General features: G+C 38.8%; 1 protein-coding gene across 5 annotated transcripts in view; it reads right to left on the reverse strand.

The window, feature by feature from the left end:
- Window positions 1-3063: 3063 nt before the first annotated feature.
- The window catches only part of LOC114665494 (zinc finger protein 239-like), a 541579-nt gene continuing 522483 nt past the window's right edge, over window positions 3064-22159 (reverse strand). For 4 of the 5 annotated variants that reach the window (XM_051926046.1, XM_051926045.1, XM_051926044.1 and 1 more), the window contains exon 3: window positions 3068-7202. In XM_051926046.1, the coding sequence (XP_051782006.1) occupies window positions 6556-7202 (647 nt within the window). In that variant the 3' untranslated portion in view covers window positions 3068-6555. Of the gene's footprint in view, window positions 7203-22159 lie in introns of all 5 variants that reach the window. The other variant, XM_051926047.1, reaches the window with a different exon arrangement.

Consider the following 22159-nt stretch of genomic DNA (forward strand, 5'->3'; position numbering starts at 1 on the left):
AGCAAAATGCCCTTTCACCCTGTTTGAGGGCATTCCAGGGGGAAGCGCCTCCTCAGAACCAGTGGCAGGGTGCAGTGGTCACTTCATTTCAGGTAAAGGATGGTCATTTCATATATTTGTCCTCCATGTGTGCCATAGGTATGTTCCATATAGCCCTCTTTTTTGTTGGGTCAGTTGCAGGGAATGTCATATCCCTTGAACCGGTGTCTGACCAACGAGACACAAATATTTGATGAAGACACTGTGTCTGATTATTCATCAGGAGGAGAGGTACATTTTCCAAATAATGTTTGATCAAACTCCACTCTGATCAGTCCCATGTGCCCCAATCACATTTGGAAACCCTGAGTAATGAGAATGTTAGGGTGATTGTGAGATTCTTTATGGAACTGTGGGTGTTTTAGCCTGTGTATTACCTACCTGCAATGGCATGAAACGCCTCTTTTATTGTCTGCACACGCAGGTGTCCAGGAAACACAATGAAAACCTGAAGGAAATGTTTCAGAACCAAACAGACTTTACGAATTGCCTGGCAAACTGCACTTTTCGATAGATGTTCCGCATCGCCTACAGTATATAAAAAAGTGCTGCTTGCAAGAAACCTCAAAGCAATGCCTACTGTCTGTGTGGTTGTGAGAGCCCAACTTCGCCGAGTTTGACTTCGAATATACGGAGCTAATAAATCTTTGAGGTACAACATTCCCCCTCGGCTAAAGCGGTATCTTTCGTACAGAATTTCCCCCGGGGGCAAAAAAGGATCTTGCCGATCACGCAAAACCCTCTTTATATGAAATTCTCTTCGTATAATTTGCGCACCAATATCAATTGGTCGCTCATTCATGAACGGCGAAGCCCTGACTGGATGACTTCCACGCACCGTCACTGATCACGTATGTAAACTAATCCTTGTTTACGCAGAACAAACTGCTCCGAGCAGGTTTGCGGATTAGTGTGTGTTGCTATGACAACACATCCAGCAAGAGTTTCGAAAAACCAACAGATCCAGGATCAGGCCAAATCGTCAACAATTACATCCGGCTAAGCGAGTAATCCACGTACGAAAAATACCCCCGAGGTGTCTCGTGTTAATTTATCAACATCACTCCAGAAAAAGAAAACAATTCATAATGTAAAATACAATTTAAAAAAATCAGTGTCATATAAAACTGTTGAATCTTATATGTAGGTCTTTCCAATGTACATTAAAAGAGTTTTAAAATATGCCCGGGGTCAACATTGCTCTTCCTGAGAAACGAACATAATGTTAATCCCAAAAAAACATTCCCACTGCAGGTCAGCCCTGCCACAAAAGGACCTGCTGACGTCATCTCAGTGATCCTCTCATTAACACGGGTGACAGTGTTGACGAGGACAAGGCTGGAGACCACTCTGTCATGCTGACTGACTTACAATAGCAGACTGGAGGCTTTTAAAGGAGGGGGAAGCTTCCATCAAGCAAGTCCAGCAAGCACCAGGAGCGTCTCCTAAAGTTGGTTCAGCTGTGGGCACAACCAGGGCAGAGCTGGCTCAGGAATGGCAGCAGGCAGGTGTGAGGGAGGTGAAGACTTTTGGATGATGGACTGGTGGGTGTCAAGAAGGGCAGCAAAGAAGCCAAGAAAAACATCAGGGACAGACATATTCTGGGAGTGGACTGCTGAGGGAAAGTCATCTTCTATGATGAATCCCCTTTCTGATTGTTTGGGGCATCCGGAAAAAAGAAGAAAAGGTGAACGGCGCTACCATCAGTCCTGTGTCATGTGAACAGTAAAAAAATCCTGAGACCATTCATGTCATGTGGGGTTGCTTCTCAGCCAAGGCAGTGGGCTCACTCACAATTATGCCTAAGAATGCAACCAGGAATAAAGAATGGGACCAAAACATCCTCCAAGAGCAACTTCTCCCAACCATCCAAGAACAGTTTGGTGACCAACAATGAACAATCCAGCATGATGGAGTACCAGGCCATAAGGCCAAAGTGACAACTAAGCGGCTTGGGGAACAAAACATTGAAATTTGGGGTCCATAGCCAGGAAACTCCCCAGAGCGTAATCGCATTGAGAACTTGTGGTCAATCCTCAAGAGGCGGGTGGACAAACAAAAACCCACAAATTCTGACAAACTCCAAGCAATGATTATGACAAAATGGGCTGCCATCAGTCAGGATTTGGGCCCAGAAGTTGATTGACAGCCTGCCAGGGCGATTTTGCAGAGGTCTTGAAAAAGAAAGAAGGGCCAACATTGCAAATATGGACTCTGCGCCTAAACTTCATGTCATTGTCAATAAAAGCCTTTGAAACTTCTGAAATGTTTGTAATTCTACTTCAGTCTACCATAAAAACATCTGACACACAAGATCTAAAAACACTGAAGCAGCAAAGTTGGAGAAAACCAACACTTGGGTCATTCTCAAAACTTTTGGCCACGACTGTATGTCACATGTAACAACATGAGAAATGACTACTGAATCCACACCCACTCTGGCCAAGAATATATGGGGGTCTCAGAGGGATTTTGGGAAAATTAGGGAAGTTTCTATACAAACTGACATGGACAAAAACAAAATACAGAGTGATATACTTGGAGAAGAGCACATAAGAAGAGGAGCTGCTGTAATTTTAAATGAAAGAACTCAATAAGCATTGATCTTATGATGAACAAAATCTGAGGGAATTCTGTATGTAACAATACAAGCAAGACCAGCGGCCATACTAATAACTCAGAGAGATTTACTGCACAGTAGAAGATGAAGATGAGAAAGTAATTGAAGCATTTTGTGAAGACCTTGATTTGCTTATAAAAGGATAAAACAACATCAAGAATTCCTAATAATTACAGGGGATTTTAAAGCAAATGTGAGAACATTTAGAGAAGGGAAAGTAATAGGACTATATGGACTTGGTGAGAGAAATCAAAATTGGGAAAGACTTTTAGAATTCTCAAGGAAACCTACTTTTACAGTCACAAACACATGGCGCCAACAAAAAGAAAACCCACGATACACCTGGAAGTCAAGAGATGGCAAAAACAGAACTCAGACAGACTCCATTGTAGTAGACAATTGCTTTTGAAACAGTAAGGCAAGACCAGGAGATGGCTGTGGATCTGACGACAACCCAGTAGTTGGATCAGTTAGAATAAAAGTAAAGAAAATCAAGAAAAAGAAGACAATGAGACTGTAAGAGCCAATCTTAGATGGTTTATTAGTCAATGTTAAAATTCAGTATTTGCTTAATGTGAATGGAATGTAAGATTCTTATAGAAAATCAGATAATGGAAGATTCTGTTTAAGCCCAAAAGCTAATTTATAATCGCACTTCCTCATTGCTCCGCTTTATCTGTGATGTTATAATTTCAGAATTTCAGTCAGTAAGGGACATCATCTCTTCTGCTCGACGCATGGACTGTTTGATTTGCTTTCAAATAGAGTAATAGCAGCACACTGTTCACCGATTATTTGATGTATAAACACACAATTGTATGTTACATAGAGAACTTATTAGAGAAACACAAAGAAACTAACAAGACATGTAAGGCTTAAGCAGGAAAAAAAACTTCTGCAGGATCTTTTCTTTTGGGTTATCAGTTTTTTTTTTCCTTCTGTATGAACTATTTTTACATTAATTTTACTAAATGAAAATAATTGGACTGTGGAATTATTTGTATACGCATCACTGAGTCACACATGCAAGACTTTTAGTTGTCTACTAATTTATGCCTATTATTTTAATTGTTTATTTGAGCAGTTATCACACCTCTTAACTAATGGAAGAAATGGGTGCAGATCTCTTTTTTGGAATATTTCGATTATTGCTGTTTAAAGATGACTTTGCTGTACATTATGGATTATAAGTTACTGTAATATCTGAGTTAGCACTGGCTTAATATCATTTGTAAAGCTTTACGCTATAAACATTTATAAAGTTACCTGTAACCTCAGAGATTAAGAGCTGTTTAACTTGTTTAATAGGGAAACCTCAGGGGCCAAGTCGTTTTCTTAGCATGTCTTATATGAATAATATTTCACATGAGACTTCAGAGGCTAAGTGCCATTCTTTACCGTGTGCTTCAGAAAAAAAACTTCAGAGAGTTGGCAGCTTAACTTACTGTGTGTTACAAAGCCTAAATATTAAAAGAATACTTACCAATTATGAATATTCAGACTGTGAAACTCAGGCATGTGCCCTTAGGGGAAAAGTTGCAAACAACCTTGTAATCCACAATCTGAAGTGGTCAGTTGCAAGCATTCATCCCTGCATCTCATTTCTCCTCACCCAAGCCATTTATATGTATCAGGTTTTGCTCCACATTAGCTTATAGTACGAGATCTGTGCATTTCCTACTGCATTTATAGTCTCTCCCATTGATTTTTTTCTCCTCTCTTGGACTACCTTGCTATTTTCTTTTTGCTTTTTGACAAAATTGTGTCACTTCACTCTGTACAGACCCCTGGAGAATGTCGGGCACTCCCTCGGTTTTGTGGTCTGCTTAACCAAGCTTTATGATGGAAGTTAATCTTGGATTTCCAGTTCAGGCTGTAATATTTAATATTTATATTTTATATATATATATATATCGTGTGAGCTGAGAAGGAATGCTGGCACTCGTATGATTGAAGATCTGCGTGTGTAATCTACTTCTGTTTGGTGCATTCCATTTTCTGCCCTAGGAACATAAAGTCCTAGCATGCATTGGTTTTTGTATATTAGTTACTGTAGTTGGCATGAAGCAACTTTGTTTTTATATTCAGACTGTTGAGGTCTTTCTGTGGCCCGTCTATGATCCCAAAGCTGTGTGAGATGACATGTTTTACTAACTGATTAAGTGCTTCTATTTTGTTCTTCACTGTGAAAGAACTTCTATGGCCGGATTTATACTTCATGCGACGCATGCTGCAGCAGACGCTCCTGCTACGCAAGCGTTGTAGTGTTTATACTTGCGCGCGTACTTTATGTAAATCTGGAGGAATCCACCAGGTGGCAGTGTGAGAACAAGTTCGGCTTCTCTGTGTTGTGAATTGCCTAGAACACCTATTAAATTCCGAGGACACCTTACCGCAATATCTCTGAAAAGGACGTTTAATGATTAAATCCATCAATCTAGGGATGTGTCCATTCCAGCAAGCATTGGGCAAGAGTGAGAAACAATCCTCAAGGCCTCAGGCCTCAGCTCATCGCAAGGTGAATACAAGCACACACATACACTAGCGTCATGTTAGCGGCACCAAATCCCCAAATCTGCATATGTTTGGAAGGAAACTGAAGCACAGTGTGGAATCCAAGCAGGGAATACCAGCGACGTGACTCCCTGCGAGACAGCAGTGCTACTGCTCCGCCACCGCGTCACCCCCATGTGTGTAATTATTAACAGTATTCATTACTTAAACGACATTAACAATTTATCTGTAAAATACACACTTTAATGCATTTCATCATGAAAGTGATATCCAGTATAAATCTAAAGATTCTAAATGTGACGGGAGTTGGAATATCATACATTTAATGTGTTCTGTGTGGTGATCTACTGCTGCTTGCCGTAGCGATTAAAAACTGGGATGACATTTACGATGGTCTCCTTTAATGATAAACTAAACTACGAGGTTAAAGTGGACATTTTGAGATTAAAGCCAAAATTTCCACTTTAATCACAAAATACACATTTTCACCATGTCCTTAGTTTTTTTCTCAGTGCCTCAAATACAGCACTGTACATTATGCTGCTGTTGTGAAGTTGCAAAAAAAAAAAAAGACGGCACAAAAGATGGTATGTGAGACTTTTAAAATGTATCGTGTCATTATGACCGGGAATATGCAATGCTTGAACAGAAAAGCACCACGAATGTATCTGTATGTTGGCATTTTGCTTCACCACATCGAACCATTCATCAAATATCGAAGCGCGCACATCGATCCCCGTAGGATCTGCATAGAGGCTTTCTGTCACATGTAGATAGTAAACAGAGACTCTAACGTCACGTTCCGACTTATCACACTGCGCCCCCCGACTTTTTTGCTGGTACTGCAACTTGCGCATGCGTCACGTTAATTCCTGAAGACCTACTCAGAGGACGCATGAAATGAACGCTGGGAACGCGTGGTAGCCATGATGCGGGTGCATACGCGTTCTGAGTGTGAAGTATAAACGAGCCCTTTGGATCATTTTAACCCTTTTGTGTATTCTCTGCGTCAATATTTGCTCTTTATGGTTTATGTCTGAACCCTCGTCAATTCCTGAGTATTTATTAAGTCTCCTCTTGGTCAACTTCTCTTACTGGATAATCTTCAACAAGGCTGATTTCAATTTCCCATTAATGAATGCTACCTTTGTGCGTTTGTCTAATCCAAACACTACTCTCTCGTGTAATTATTTTGTGGCGCTCAAACTTGTGTCTATGTAATAACTGGTTGCCATATTCAGAACAGCAATATAGCTTCTCTCCGAAGTGAATATTTTTGTAGTCTGAAGTTTGTTTTCATCTGAGTGCTGTTTACTACATTCAGAACAGGAATATGGCTTCTGACCTGTGTGAATTCTCTGGTGGAAAACGTTTTGTCATATTCAAAACAGCAATATGGCTTCTCTCCTGTGTTTATTAATGTGTTTCTGAAGATTGCCACTCTGAGAGAATTGTTTTCCACATTCAGAACAGTCATACGGCTTCTCCCCTGTGTGAATTCTTTGGTGGCTCTGAAGACAGCTTCTCTGTGAAAAATTTTTGCCACATTCTAAACAGGAATATGGCTTCTCCCCTGTATGAATTCTTTTGTGGCATTGAAGATTGCATCTCTGTGAAAACCTTTTACCACATTCAGAGCAACAATACGGCTTCTCTCCTGTGTGAGTTTTAATGTGTGTCTGAAGATTTCTACTGCATGAGAATTGTTTACCACACTCAGAACAGGAAAATGCTTTCTCCCCTGTGTGAATGCTTTTGTGAGTCAAAAGTTGGCTTCTCTGTGAAAACTTTTTGCCACATTCAGAACAGCAATAGGGCTTCTCTCCAGTGTGAAGTCTTCGGTGACGCTGAAGATTATGTCTTACTGAGAACTGTTTACCACATTCAGAACAGGAATATGCCTTCTCCCCTGTGTGAATTCTTTGGTGGCTCTGAAGATACCTTTTCTGTGAAAACTCTTTGCCACATTCAGAACAGGAATATGGCTTCTCTCCTGTGTGAAGTTTTCGGTGGTGATGAAGTTTGACTCCTGCATAACGTTTAAAAGAAAAAAAAGAGCTTAGTTTTTAATCCACTGCTTTAATACTGACATTATCTTACATTAAATACATTGTGGTTAAATTTATTAACAAACATTGATAAGTGTAAGCAATTACAAGCTTTAAGCAGCACATGGATAGACACTCAACTTGTTCATTTTTCATTTGTATTGCAACTACTCACCACATGAGCACACTTACAGGAGCCAAGAAGTTAAAACAGTACAATAATTAGATCACATGTGATAGGCACAATCAACAACATTAGTCACATCTTTTTAACTACATTCCAGAATGGCATCATCAAATATCAATAAAATATTATTTAAACTTATTTATATTTTTAAGTAATGGAGATAAAAATCTTCACTTAGAACAGGGGCCTCCTCAAAGTCAACATCATTTTGCAAGAGTTGTGGTAAATTAATTGAACTGAAGCACGCATCAACCACATCTGAAGATGGGGGTTCAGCAGAGGGGAAGTTCAGAAAAAGACGAAAATAAAAGGAAAAGATTTATTTATTTCCCAGGATTAGGTAATGATACTAACTATCTATCTTCATCTTCTTTCGGCTGCTCCGAGTAGGGGTCACTACCCCTGATCATCTTCTTCCATATCTTTCTGTCCTATGCATCTTGCTCTGTTATACCCATCACCTGCATGTCCTCTCTCACCACATCCATAAACCTTCTCTTAGGCCTTCCTCTTTTCCTCTTCCCTGGCAGCTAAATCCTTAGCATCCTTCTCCCATATATCTATCTCTCGCTGTCTTTATATTTATATATTTATATAAATATATAAGAGAAGGTCTGTGATACGGTTTGCATATTTGCAGCTGGAGATCCATGTATATATATATATATATATATATATATATATATATATATATATATATATATATATATACATACATACATACAGTGGGGGCAAAAAAGTACTTTTTTTAATCAGCCACCAATTGTATACCTATGATGAAAATTACAGGCCTCTCTCATCTTTTTAAGTGGGAGAACTTGCACAATTGGTGGCTGACTAAATACTTTTTTGCCCCACTGTGTGTGTGTATATTATATATACACATATATATATATATATATATATATACACACATATACAGTGCATGCAGAAAGTATTCACAGCGCATCACTTTTTCCACATTTTGTTATGTTACAGCCTTATTCCAAAATGGATTAAATTCATTTTTTTCCTCAGAATTCTACACACAACACACCATAATGACAACGTGAAAAAAGTTTACTTGAGATTTTTGCAAATTTATTAAAAATAAAAAAATGGAGAAAGCACATGTACATAAGTATTCACAGCCTTTGCCATGAAGCTCAAAATTGAGCTCAGGTGCATCCTGTTTCCCCTGATCATCCTTGAGATGTTTCTGCAGCTTAATTGGAGTCCACCTGTGGTAAATTCAGTTGATTGGACATGAGCCTCAGACTCCCTCTGGGCTTTCTTCACTGGCATTGAACCAGAAGAACCAGGGTGAGTCTTCCAACCTGAACAATTTATATGTCACACCAACAAGTAAAAAAAGGGTATGTTGAGGCTCTGATGAGACATTTTGAGGTTAATTTGTAAAAACAATAATTGTAGGGTTGGGTCATGGAGTACTCTTACAACACAGCCATTACTCCACTGAGCATCCTGTGACCCTCTAACTACAAAATCTTCACAAAAATAGCTTATTTAAATCACTAAAGCAAAACAAAAGAATGAACAAAGTGACACATTAATGCACTGACACACAGGAGCACCAGTGATGTAGGAGAAAATAATAAGATGAGAAAAAAATGAGAAGTTACTCATGTCTGGATGAAGAGTGGCAGGTGTAACCAGGACTGGTTATCTTTATCACACACCGGCCTCATTTATACTGCCCATTAGAATATTAATGGACATGTATTGCCATGATTTACTTTTGTTAATTGAATTGAAATTTGCAGTGTTTTACTGTGTATTAAATTTAATGTGCAAATTCATTTATGCAAATGAAGTCTTATTTAATTATTCATTCTGTGGGTTTTTATTAATCAAATGCAGGTGTCTGTCACCTTCTTGATTACTTTCATTCACCTCAGGAGATGTTCCTGCTAAAATTACATGAAAGGCTTTCATTCTTTAACATGATTACTGCTATTCTCCAAAGACTACTAGGGCTGTCATCATGACAAACACCAACAGGCTCCTGGCCACAGCTCCTTACAGTGGCCTTTACACCAGAGTTCTTGAATGTGCTCAATTCAGTTTCTACCACGTAGATAATGTGTATACTGTAAATAGTATAACCGCAAAGATACTAACCGAGAAGAAAATGATCGGGAGATACCAAAACTATGAGTCAAAGGAAGAACTGAAAGTCAAACTAATCTTTTGTCTAATCCAGTACTGCAAAAAAAAAAACAAAAAAAAAAACCAAGAAATCAGAAAAAAAACAATGTTTGAAAAAGCATAAACACAGGACTTCTTCTGCAATTTCAAATGCTCCAGAAATGCCCAAGCCAACCTTAACACAATCGCCAATATGATGTCATAATAATCAGAGGATCAAAGGAATACTAGGTAAGAGTACTATGGAAACTACTTCATAATAAAATGGAGGCACCAATAAGAAACAAAGCAAACCATTTTTTTAATTATCTTAAATATAATTTTCCATAGTGGCTGGTTTAGATTTGGTCATTGTATAAATGTTCTATTTCTGTAAGGGATCACCCGAGAGTAGTTCAATGGAGCAGTCATACTTGAAATGCATGTGCTGGTTTTGAAATTAATCTTTACTAAATACAACTTGATACTCATGACAATCAATAAATAACATTAGCATTCTAACACACCAAGACTTCTCAAGTGCGTATGTAAAAAAGTCCAGTGAAAATCTAAACTCCACCTTTCAATGTCTTTCTCTTTCCATCAGCTGAAATACAGCGCAAGCTGTGCAACCTGAACATCTACCATTAAATGATAGACAAGTCAAAGCCAGAAAAATTAAAACTTAAACAATACTCAAGTAAAGCACAAAAAGGCTTGCTACAAGAGAAAGAGAGATGAAGCAATACATAAAGTAAAAAGCTAAGGCAACAACAAGTCTTTAATTTTCCCTCAGGCGACTGCAGCTCTATTAGAACAATCTGGATGATAACAGGCCAATCAGCCCAGCAAAGCTCACCAGTTTTATCCACTTAATTCTTCTAAAATAACATCAAGTCGAGTTTTGAAAGACCCTAAACTGCTACTGTCTACCACACTACTTGGTAGCTTAATCATGTGTCTGAGGTTTTCTGTGTAAAGAACAACATTTTAATGTTTGTGCAAAATTTACCCATAACTGACTGCCAACTGTGTCCCCGTGTTCTTGTACACATTACAACACAAACAGGCCAGACACAAGACTGTTAGCTAAAGATGCATAGAGATGGACACTCAGTTGGATTAAGCAGCTCTGAGAATGTGTTGCTTAAAATCTTCAATAGAATTTAAATTGCTTTACAGCTGTAAGAAGAAGTTTGTGAACCCTTTCGAATCTGCTGAATTTCTGCCCGAATTCCTTCTGAGAATGTGGTCTGATCTTCAGCTGCACTACAATAACAGACAAACACAATCAACCTGAACTCATAAACACACAAACAACTGGACTGTCAATGCTGAACACGTCATTTAAACCTTTACAGTACACTCAAGTCAGGTGTTTAACCAATGAGAGGAGACTGGTGGTGTGGCTTAGAGGCACTCAGACAAATAAAAGGGAAGAAATGTGGGTGCTGGCAAAGCCATTTCTTCTCAATAAAGACCTACCCATGAACATACAGAACAAGAACATAAGAAATGTAACAGACTATTCATTAGTCCATCAAGCTTGTTGGTTTACCTAACAGTTAAGCTGTCCCAACATCACATCAAGATAACTCTTAAAGTTTGTCAAGAGGAGATAATAAGAAAGCTGAGACATTATAACAAAGGGTGGGAAAAATAAAGCTGGGAGAGAAAATACAGGCATTTAAAAGAACATGTTTGCTTATTTAGTGCTTTCAATATTTCTCAAATATTACTTGCCTTTTCATTTTGATTATGTAATTTCAAGTTTTGTTTAAATTGTGTTATTTATTAATTACCCAAATATCTTTGTATTTTGGTGGTGAGACCCTAAGAGGTGGGGGTCACACCAATGCCACTCCTCATGGACCACTCCAAGCATTTATATTTGATACTAGCAAAATACCCGCGCTTCGCAGCGGAGAAGTAGTGTGTTAAAGAGGTTATGTAAACATATATATACATAAACATAGTGTATATATACATAAATATATACATATACACATCCACATATATATACATATATCAACATATATATACACATATATACACATATATATATATATATATATATATATATATATATATATATATATATACACACAGATGCAGACACATATACATATATATATATATACATATACATATTTGTATATCTACATTGTCTACCACCTTCGCTAATCATTCTTGAGGCAGATTGAAGACTTAAGTGCCAGCTTAACTGAAAAATTAAAGAAAACATACTAAGTTTTAAAACAAATCAGTTTTAACGGGAAAAGATGCCGATGAAAGAAGAGAAGCAGCGGGACGCTAGGGTCAAGAGCTGCTCATTAAGCAGCAAGCGCATCAACCTCTGAGCAAACGAATGGTAAACGTACAGAGAAAGAGGATAAATACTATGAATGGTCATGTCAAGTGTATTCACTCCACGTTATCGTGGAGTGCGCTGTTACTGGTATTTTGATAAAAGAATCTGAATAACATATAAGAATCGTATAAATTATTAAACAGTAAAACATTAACATTTAAGAAGTAACGATACATTGAGTACTACTGTAGTGCTTTCGGGTATAGTACATTTTTTGTTTGGCCATTACATGCATAAATGTATAAATTTTTTGGTGTACCTACGCAAGAACACGCGACATGACCCGGCAGTTAAAAATGTATCGCTCCAGCAATTTTAACTCTGTTACAAAGTCATCTAATATGGTATTGCAAACGGCAGCGGGATCGTTTCTATAAACTCAATTTAAAGTTACTGTTTACACCGTGCTTTGAAGATGCATAGTATGCGACACGTGTTTCGCCGTAAATGTGGGCTCATCAGGAGTACACAGTCACTGCACTCCCTTACGGGAATCGATCCTCGGACGTAAAGGCGAAGCCCCTAACGTTGTGCCACGGCGTGAGGTTCGTTCATTTGACAGCATGTAGATCGGGGTAATTACATTGCAGGCATTCGTAGTCTGATTCACAATCTGATTGTATGGGTGGTTACCTACCAGGTAACGGTTGTGGTTGGTGAGCAAGTCGGCTAACTTCTGCCACGGTGCCCTCTTTCAGTTGCGAGAAGCAGATCATACAATGGTTGAAATAGTTTAATATATATAGCAAAATCACCGCGCTTCGCAGGGGCGAATATGGTATTGCAAACGGCAGCGTTTCTATAAACTTAAAGTTACGGTTTATACCGTGCCTTGTTTCATATTCTTTTCCTACCTTATCAATTGTGTAATGTGTTTTTTGAACAGGTTTGATTAATGCAAGTGATCACTCCTGCTGCGTTCAGTCACTTCACGTGAGCCACTCTCTTGTGTGATGTTGCGATGTCCACGGGTTTATTTAATGTTAGCTAAGACCCGGCAGTTAAAAGTTTCTCGCTACAGCAATTTTAACTCTGTTACAAAGTGATGCAAACTGTCGTTTATACTTCGTGTCTTCTCATTAAAGTTGTATCTTGCGAATATGGCATTGCAAACGGCAGCGGGAGCGTTTGTATAAAGTTAAGGTTACGGTTTACACCGTGCTTTTTTATACCTCGTGTCTTCTCATTAAACTTGTATGTCGCGAATATGGTATTGCAAACGGCAGCGGGAGCGTTTCTATAAAGTTAATTTAGACTTACGGTTTACACCGTGCTTTTTTATACCTCGTGTCTTATGAAGATGCTTGTATGCGTCACTCACTCGCTTCTTATTGTTTCGCTGCCTTGTCAATTGTGTAATGAATGTTTTCTTCTGCGCTCTTTGGGGCTCCTCCTTCTTTTCTACGTACTGACTTCACAGTCAGTTCACGTGATTACGTGGGAGGCGTGATGACGCGACACGCAACTCAGTCTCCTACGGCCATCTTGCTGCCTACCATTACAGTATATGGACAAAAAAGAGGTTCCAGTTATGACCATTATGCGTATAATTTTGAAATGAAAACTACCTAACTTTTGTAAGTAAGCTGTTAGGAATGAGCCTGCCAAATTTCAGCCTTCCACCTACACGGGAAGTTGGAGAATTAGTGATGAGTCAGTCAGTGAGTGAGTCAGTCAGTCAGTCAGTGAGGGCTTTGCCTTTTATTATTATAGATCAGGGAGGTGGTCCTTCAGTTGTTTAATGACATTTGATGAGTGCTTTATTATAACTATTTAAGCCAACAATCTATTTTGGGGTTGTGCATGCTGAAGCCTCCTGCTGAGTTTGGGGTCAGGCTGCCTGGGTTGAGACCTAGCTATAGATAGGCTAGTGAAGGTCTGTAGGCCTCATTTAAAAAGCTTGCATACACATAAAATTGGAGTCAAAACGTGTGTATGCAACCTCCCATACAAACATCAAGATTAACAAAAGAAACGTGACAGGGGAACAAACATATTTACAGTAACTCTGACCCATACATACACAACATTTCAGAGAAACTGGGAGATAACGACACCCTTGATCAAGGAGGAAAAGGCAGCCAAACCAGATAAATGACGACTCGCAAGAATAATTCATTTCACCAAGCTGTTCTTATTATGTGTGTTGATGTGACAAACATAACACCTCAAAAATTAGAGCTATAATGTACATAGCTCATGTACATAGCCAAAATTCTATATCACTGTATTTTTTAAAATTATACTGGTTTCACGGTATTTGACTGTATTTTTTTCCCCAATGCATGAGTGGATGTTGTTAACATTTTCCACTGCAATTACTGCAGTAGACTGGCTAAGAATAACCTATTCTACTGTCATGAGAATTGTACATTGTACAAAAAAATATTTTAACGTGGTCACAAGTATTAATACAGGTTTGCATGGCCCCATAAAGTGAATGAAGAGAAGGAATCACATTGCATGACAGTTGCAGTCAAAATATAGAGCCTTTTTAATGAACAAATTTTGCAAACAACTTAAACTATAATTTTGACAACAAATTTTCAACAAACCAAAGAGGCATTTAGACTTAGTAAATTCTCTGTCCATTGACACGTTAAAAGTGACTTTTTAAACAACTTTACCATCATTAAACTGCATAATATTTAAACTAATAAATAATAACAATAAAATAAATGATAGTGCAACTTCCAGTAATAATACAATTACTTCAAGGCTTGAAGCCCAAGTGCATTACACAGTATTCACCAAATAAAAATAAAACAAGTGCAACTTGGTGATGACATCTTTACCAACTAGTGCTGGGCGGTATACCGGTTCACACCGTTTTTTATTTTTGTTATGATATGGATTTTTCTTATACCGCAACACCAGTTTAAATTGCCTAAACAACGTTCGGAACGTGGCACAGCGGGAAATTGTTTAAGGGGGACCTTTTTCACTGCTACACCGCTAAATATGCATGCAATGGAGTGCATGCGTTAATGGAAGTGTTGCGCGGGGGCTCTTTTTCACTGCTACACCACTAAACAAGCATACAACGGAGTACATGAGGTATTGCGCGGTGAAAATGGACAGAGAACATTCCGAAACTAAAGCTGTAGCAGAATAAAGTTGAACATGATGACACAGAAGAACTTTTGCAGGAAAAAGGAGTCATGTCTGTTGTCTGGAGATATTTTAGATTTAAAAGGTTGGATGTGGACCATTATGTTCAAATGTGTGACTACAGTTTCTATACTACTGGATAATACAGCAAGCCATGTTGTACTTGTTTTATTTTTTTCTATATTGTGTAATGTACCTGGGTAGTGTGTAATAGTGTGACAACGTGTTGACTTTATTCTCGACATTTCCAATTTAATCTTGACGCTTATGACGAGAATAAAGTCAACATTTCTACTTTATTCTCGCCGTTTGTCGAGATTAAAGTCGACATGTTGACTTTATTCTCGTAATTTGTTATTAAACTAAACTTCATCTTAAAATGAATATTTAATTTACTAGATTTTCTCAAACCCCGTCATAAGTTATGTAGCACATTAAATGCTTTGTGTTAAGTGTTCCCGGAGCCATGTTAATCGCTAATGCTAATACTAAGAGGAGGTGCTGGCAACAACAACAACATTTGTTTATATAGCACATTTTCATACAGAAAGTAGCTCAAAGTGCTTTACATAATGAAGAAAAATAAAAGACAAAATACAAAATTAAAATAAGACATTAGTTAACATGGAAAGGAGTAAGGTCCAATGGCCAGGGTGGACAGAAAAAACAAAAAAAAACTCCAGACGGCTGGAGAAAAAAATAAAATCTGTAGGGGTTCCAGGCCACGAGACCGCCCAGTACCCCTGGGCATTCTACCTAACATAAATGAAATAGTCCTCTTTGTAGTTAGGGTTCTCACAGAGTCACTTGATGGTGATGGTCATGCAGACTTCTGGCTTTTAATCCATCCATCATTGTTGGAACATCATGGTGCTTTGGGTAGATGGTGGTGGCAGCACACAGAATACATTAATTTCATAATATTCCTGTTCCCTGAACATTTAGAATGCTAAGATAAATACTTGCTATAATTTTCATGATGAAATGCATTAAAGCATGTATTAATCCATGTGGAGGCACGGTGGCATGGAGGTTGCACTGCTGCCTGGCAGCAAGGGAGTCCCAGGTGTTCGCTGCCTTGAATTTGCATGTTTTTCTGGTGGGTTTACTCGCGTGCTTCAGTTTCCTTTCAAAGTCATGTAGGATGTGAGGTTTTCTTATGCTATATTGACCCTGCTAGTGTATGTGTTGCTCGTATTCACCCTGCGATGTGCTGGCGCCACGTTCAGGATTTGCTCCTGCCTCACACACAATGCTTGCTGGGATGGGCGCAACCCTGAATGGAGGGCATAATTAAACATGTATAATAAAGAAGTTCTGAACACTCCGTGGTCTAAGTTTATAACTAGTTTTAATTTCACAAGGACGTTTATTGTGTGGTGATTGGTTATGTGGAGAAAGAAAAAGGAAGGATAGAGACTGGGGGTTTAATATGTCAGAAAGAGACGGCATGCATGCAATAAAGAAAGCCCGCTCAGAAGAACATCCATTGAATTCTGTGTTCGTGTTTTCGACCACCAGATCACGACCCCAACATTTACACAATTTTTAAGTTAAACCTGTGTGATACCCATTCATAAATCCAGTTTTTTGGAGCCTCATCACACCTGCCATAAAGTCCTTACACTGAACATACACCTGGGGACCCCTTACTGCGAGGGAGCAGCACTACCGCCTCACTACCGTGCATGTTTAATACCTGCTTTAATGCATTTCATCATGAAAAATTATCTTAGCATTCTACATTTTCAGAGAGCAGGAATATCATGAAGTGAATGCATTCTGTGCAGCGATCGCTGCCTCATAATGCAAGAGGAAGTCCGTTTAAGGAGCACGTAACACGTAGGGAACACTTAACACAAAGCATTCAATGTGCTAAATTAACTTATGACGGGGTTTGAGAAAATCTAGTGAATCACACATTGATTTTAGGATGAAGTTTAGTTTACGACATTCTACTTTAATGATAAAATAAACGAGAATAAAGTGGAAATGTCGACTTTAATCTCAACATAGTTTTTTTTTTCTTCACTGTGGCCCTATACGATTCCGTAGGGCTATACCACAAATAGCATTATAAATGCAAGTTGCAGTTTTATTATTTATGTATATAGGTTAGCTTGAAGCAAGGTCCATATTAATGCAGTTTGCCTTAATGATGGTTCAGTTCGTAAAGATGTCATCACCAAGTTGCACTTCTTTTATTTTAATTTGGTGAATACTGTGTAATGCACCTGGGCTTTGAAGTCTTGGAAGTAATAGTATTATTACTGGAAATTGCACTATTATTTATTGTATTGTTATTATTTATTAGTTTAATATTATGCAGTTTAATGATGGTAAAGTTGTTTAAAAAGTCACTTTAATGTGTCAGTGGACAGAGATTGTTAACATTAACAAAGTGTACTTGGTTTACAAAAAATATTTACTATTTATTCATTTTCTAAGACATGTTCAGTGCAATACAACTTTTGACAAGCACCTCTGGATATTTTACTAAGTCTAAATGCCTCTTTGGATGGTTGAAAATATGTTGTCAAAATTTTAGTTTAAGTTGTTTGCAAACTTTGTTCAATAAAATGTTCTATATTTTGACTGCATCAGTCATGCAATGTGATTCCTTCTCTTCATTAGTGCCACCCTCTTGAAAACTATCACTTTATGGGGCCATGCAAACCTGTATTAATACTTGTGTGCACATTAAAATTTTTTTTGTACAATGTACAATTCTCTTGACAGTGGAATAGGTTATTCTTAGCCAGTAATTGCAGTGGAAAATGTGGTTAACATCCACTCATGCATGGGGAAAAAAATACCATCCAATACCTTGAAACCGGTATAATTTTGAAAAATACCGTGATATAGAATTTTGGTCATACCACCCAGCCCTATTACCAACTGAATCATCTTTAAGGCAAATCACATTAATATGGACCTTGCTTCAAGTGAGGCCAGCAGGAATACACGGTGGACTGGCTGCCTGGCTGTCTTTGTGAGACGGGTACGCAGGGGTGACCATTGCAGTGAGACGTAATATGGTTTGTACCTTGCGTCATCATGTCAGTCATCCCAGGTGAACGCTGCCATGGGTGCATCAGCTACATGAATGTGTTCAGCACCACAAGCAGCTGGGGACCGATCAGCGGATCCCGGGTACCTCACTTTCATTTTTGATCTCCATCTCAAGATCACTTGCATCAAAATCGGAGTTCGACAAATTTAGAGTCCGATTAAGTGATAATACACAAAAAGTCATCCACGGGTTATATTGCTTTGAGCATTCACTTTGGTATCTTTCTGCATGCCATTTTAGAAGCCGTTTGCTATTCGCTACTCACACAAGTGCGGGGAATCAAGGTCAAATAAATCATACTGCATCGCTCAGCCCACAGAAAACGTTCACTTGCCGCGCCAACAAAATCTAAGTTGAATCATCGTAAGGGACTACCTCTACTGGCTGATAATAGAGATAACAGAAAACTGATTATACACAGATTCATTGTACATTTCTTATTACAATGGTATGTTTTTACTACCATTACATAAAATAGTTTATTATTATAATAACTATTACATACCTATGGCTGTGTGAAGCCTGTGTCCAAAGCATGTTTGCGGCTAAGGTGGTGTAGCAAATTACTCGTGTTGCTGTCTCCGGTGACAAATTTAGCTAGACAGCATTTGCAGTAAATAGTGTTTGTTCCATATCCGACCTTTTAAAACCAAAGTATCTCCAGATAACAGACACAGCTCCTTTTGTCTGCAAAAGTTCTTCTGTACCATCACATTCAACTTTATCGTCTGCTACAGCTTCAGTTACAGAATGTTCTCTGTCCATTTTCACTGCTCAATACCTCCACTAACACATGTACTCCATTGCATGCATGTTTAGCAGTGTAGCAGTGAAAAAGGTTCCCCCTTAAACAGTTTCCCGCTGCGCCACGTTCTGAACATTGTTTAGGCTATTTAAACCAGTGTTGTGGTATAAGAAAAAAACATATCATAACAAAATTAAACAGTTTTCGGCATGAACCGGTATACCTCCCAGCACTAGTACAGACTGCATTTTAGTGGCGCAGTGGTAGTGCTGCTGCTTTGCAGTAAGGAGACTGTGGAAGATTGTGGGTTCGCTTCCCGGTTCCTCCCTGTATGGATAGCGCTTTGAGTACTGAGAAAAGCGCTATATAAATGTAATGAATTATTATTAATTATAGTTCCCTTTAAGAGAGCAAGTGATACATATTTGCACTGAAGAATTTCTACTTTGTCATCTATACATATAAAGGAGAGTTGGTATCCGTGTGGCTGTGTTTGTGGAGGGACGGAGAGTTAAGGCGGGTGTTGGAGTCACATGATCATCTCCCATCCCATTCACCTCATTTCAATCACTTCATTTCGCTCCGAGCTGAGCTCCACAGCTGACGTGGTTAGTCCTTTCTCCTTTACTGATTTACTGTTTAGTAGACGCGATAGGCCTACTTACTGAATAGTATTTTTTCCTTTAGCGTTTCTTAGTGTTTAGTAGACGCGGTGTGCCGGTGTTCCCGGCGGTGTTGCAGTTTAGTGTTACTTTCTACTTCGTTTTTGTACTTTAGTGTTTAATAATAAATAATAATAATTCATTACATTTATATAGCGCTTATCTCAGTACTCAAAGCGCTAAAATAGTGAGTGATACTTAGCTGATAGCAGTGTAGAAGCAGCACAGCACAACGCAACCAGTAGGACAGGCGGGTGTGGTAGCGTAGGTGAGCGGCGATAGCAAGCAGCAGGAGGAGGAAGCAGGATTTGGATGTTCCAATACACAGCCATAAACAGTAACGCTTGGTAATTTCAGGCGTGATCGCCCCGGAGCCATAAGCCAGGTTAGTATGAACATCAGATCAGTTCCCGGTCGTAAAGTACTGTAAGATGAAACGGGAGCAGATCAGCATAGCGAATATAATCACAGAGACAGATCATCCCGAGGTGCTAGATCACCAGGTACAAAGAAACGTTCATAGGTCTCGTCCCGTGATCCACAGACTCAGCAGTTCCCAGTGAAGTGGAGTCCATAAAATCTGTAAATATTAAGCCAAATCCATGCAATTCGAGTCAGCTGTATCCACGAACTATACGTACAATAAACGAAATAAAACAAGCGTAAGAAAGTGCAGAATTAAGGCGAATTTTGCTGTGTTTGTTGTGAAAGTGTTGTTAACAGAGAGGAGCGGCAACAACAAGCGTGCGCCAGCGTCCCTCTCACCCGCTATAATAAAGCAGTTATAATAAAGAAGTTTAGTAGACTTTTACTTTATCTCATTTAGTGTTCTTCCCGGCGGTGTTGTCGTTTTTTAGTGTTAGTGTCTAGTTAGTGTTTGTGTTTAGTGTTATGGAAGGAGTGATCTTACCACTGTCAGATTTTGCAATGAATGAGTTGGGAAATAATGATTATTTATCAACAGATCACATGAGCAAATTCAACGAAATTCTAGCTGCGCATACAATTTTCCAACCTCAAGAGGTTTTGCTAATGTGGAGTCCTGACATACCTATAATGCCCATTCCACAAAATACAAAACATATTCAAATATTACCTTCTGCAGCTACTGAACGAGTGACTCACTGGGTGTGTACCTATTATGATGGTGCTGTAATTCATGTCTATGACAGTTTAAACGCTGATAAAAAAATTCAACCTCACCGAAGAGCAGCTTCGTTTCCTTACAAACCTCCCATAGTTTATGAAGAGGCGCAGCAACAATTAAATCATTCAGATTCTGGTGTATTCTCAGTTGCATTTGCTGTGTTATTTCTTTAGGTATTGACCCAAGTGATCAAGTTTTTACTATTTCTTCAATGCAAAATCACTTACAAATAATTTTTGTTACTCGACAATTGCTTCCATTCCCTGTCGAAAGTAGCCGACGGGCGACACCAGTTACAAGTATTCAGTGCGTTCAAAGACCTTTACGAAGTACGGCCACTAACACAGTCACTCATAAAAGGGGAGATGACTCGGTGCAGGAAATGGGTATTGAAACTACTTTGGAAGACATGCAATCAATGAGGCGATTAAACAGATCTCAAGAGACGTCTTCTAGGTTGGAAAAAAAACGCTTGGCTGCCAAAACCATATATATACATATATATATACACATCTATATAAATAAAAATTTAAATGTTCGTTTGTTCAAAACCTTAAATCTCCAAAAGTTCTTCACCGATTGCTTTGAAATTTTGACACAACGTTGCATTCGAATATGCGCGTGTTTTTATATACATATTATATAGATGTCACCAACGTCCGCCATGTTAAACTTTCTTATTTATGGCCCCATCTTCACGAAATTTGGTAGACGGCTTCCCTGCGCTAACCGAAACCGATGTACATACTTATTTCGGTGGTATGACACCACTGTTGGCCGCCATATTGAACTTTCCAACGGTCTTTGTTACTTAATGGGCCCATCTTCAAGAAATTTGGTACGTGGGTTCCCAACGCTAACTGAATCCTACTTACGTACATATATACGTCCATAGCCTGCAGCTCGGTCCACACTCTGAATCCTCCAGGCACTCCTGAGCATAATCTAATTTTGAAGGTTGGGGCACCAATAATGTTACTGAGAAACTTACAGCCACCGAAACTTTGTAATGGCACGAGACTTCAGGTCACATGCCTGCAAAAGAACCTAATTGAGGCAACTATTTTCACTGGCGGTGGCTCAGGGGAGAGAGTTTTTATTCCTTGCATCCCCGTTATACCCTCTTATCTCCCATTTCAATTCAAACGCCTCTAATTTCCAGTAAGGCTCTGCTTCACAATGACAATTAATAAGTCTCAGGGACAGACCTTACAAAAGGTTGACATTGATTTGAGGCAAGATTGCTTTTCACATGGCCAACTATACGTTGCATGCTCAAGAGTAAGCTCAGCGCACAGCTTGGTCATATTACAACCGGAGGGGCGAACTGACAACGTGGTATACAAAGAGATCCTTAACAAATAATTATTGGTACATTTTCCCTTAGTTTATTATTTAAAATTTTAAAGCAGTACTTCGCCGCTGCAAAGCGCGGGTATTTTGCTAGTCACTGTATATCTGCTAGTTGATTTCTCTTCTCAGAGAACTGGCCAACAGCTCAACAGTATCTCAGCC

Source organism: Erpetoichthys calabaricus, chromosome 1 (assembly GCF_900747795.2).
Source record: "Erpetoichthys calabaricus chromosome 1, fErpCal1.3, whole genome shotgun sequence".
In the NCBI taxonomy this organism is placed as follows: Eukaryota; Metazoa; Chordata; class Cladistia; order Polypteriformes; family Polypteridae; genus Erpetoichthys; species Erpetoichthys calabaricus.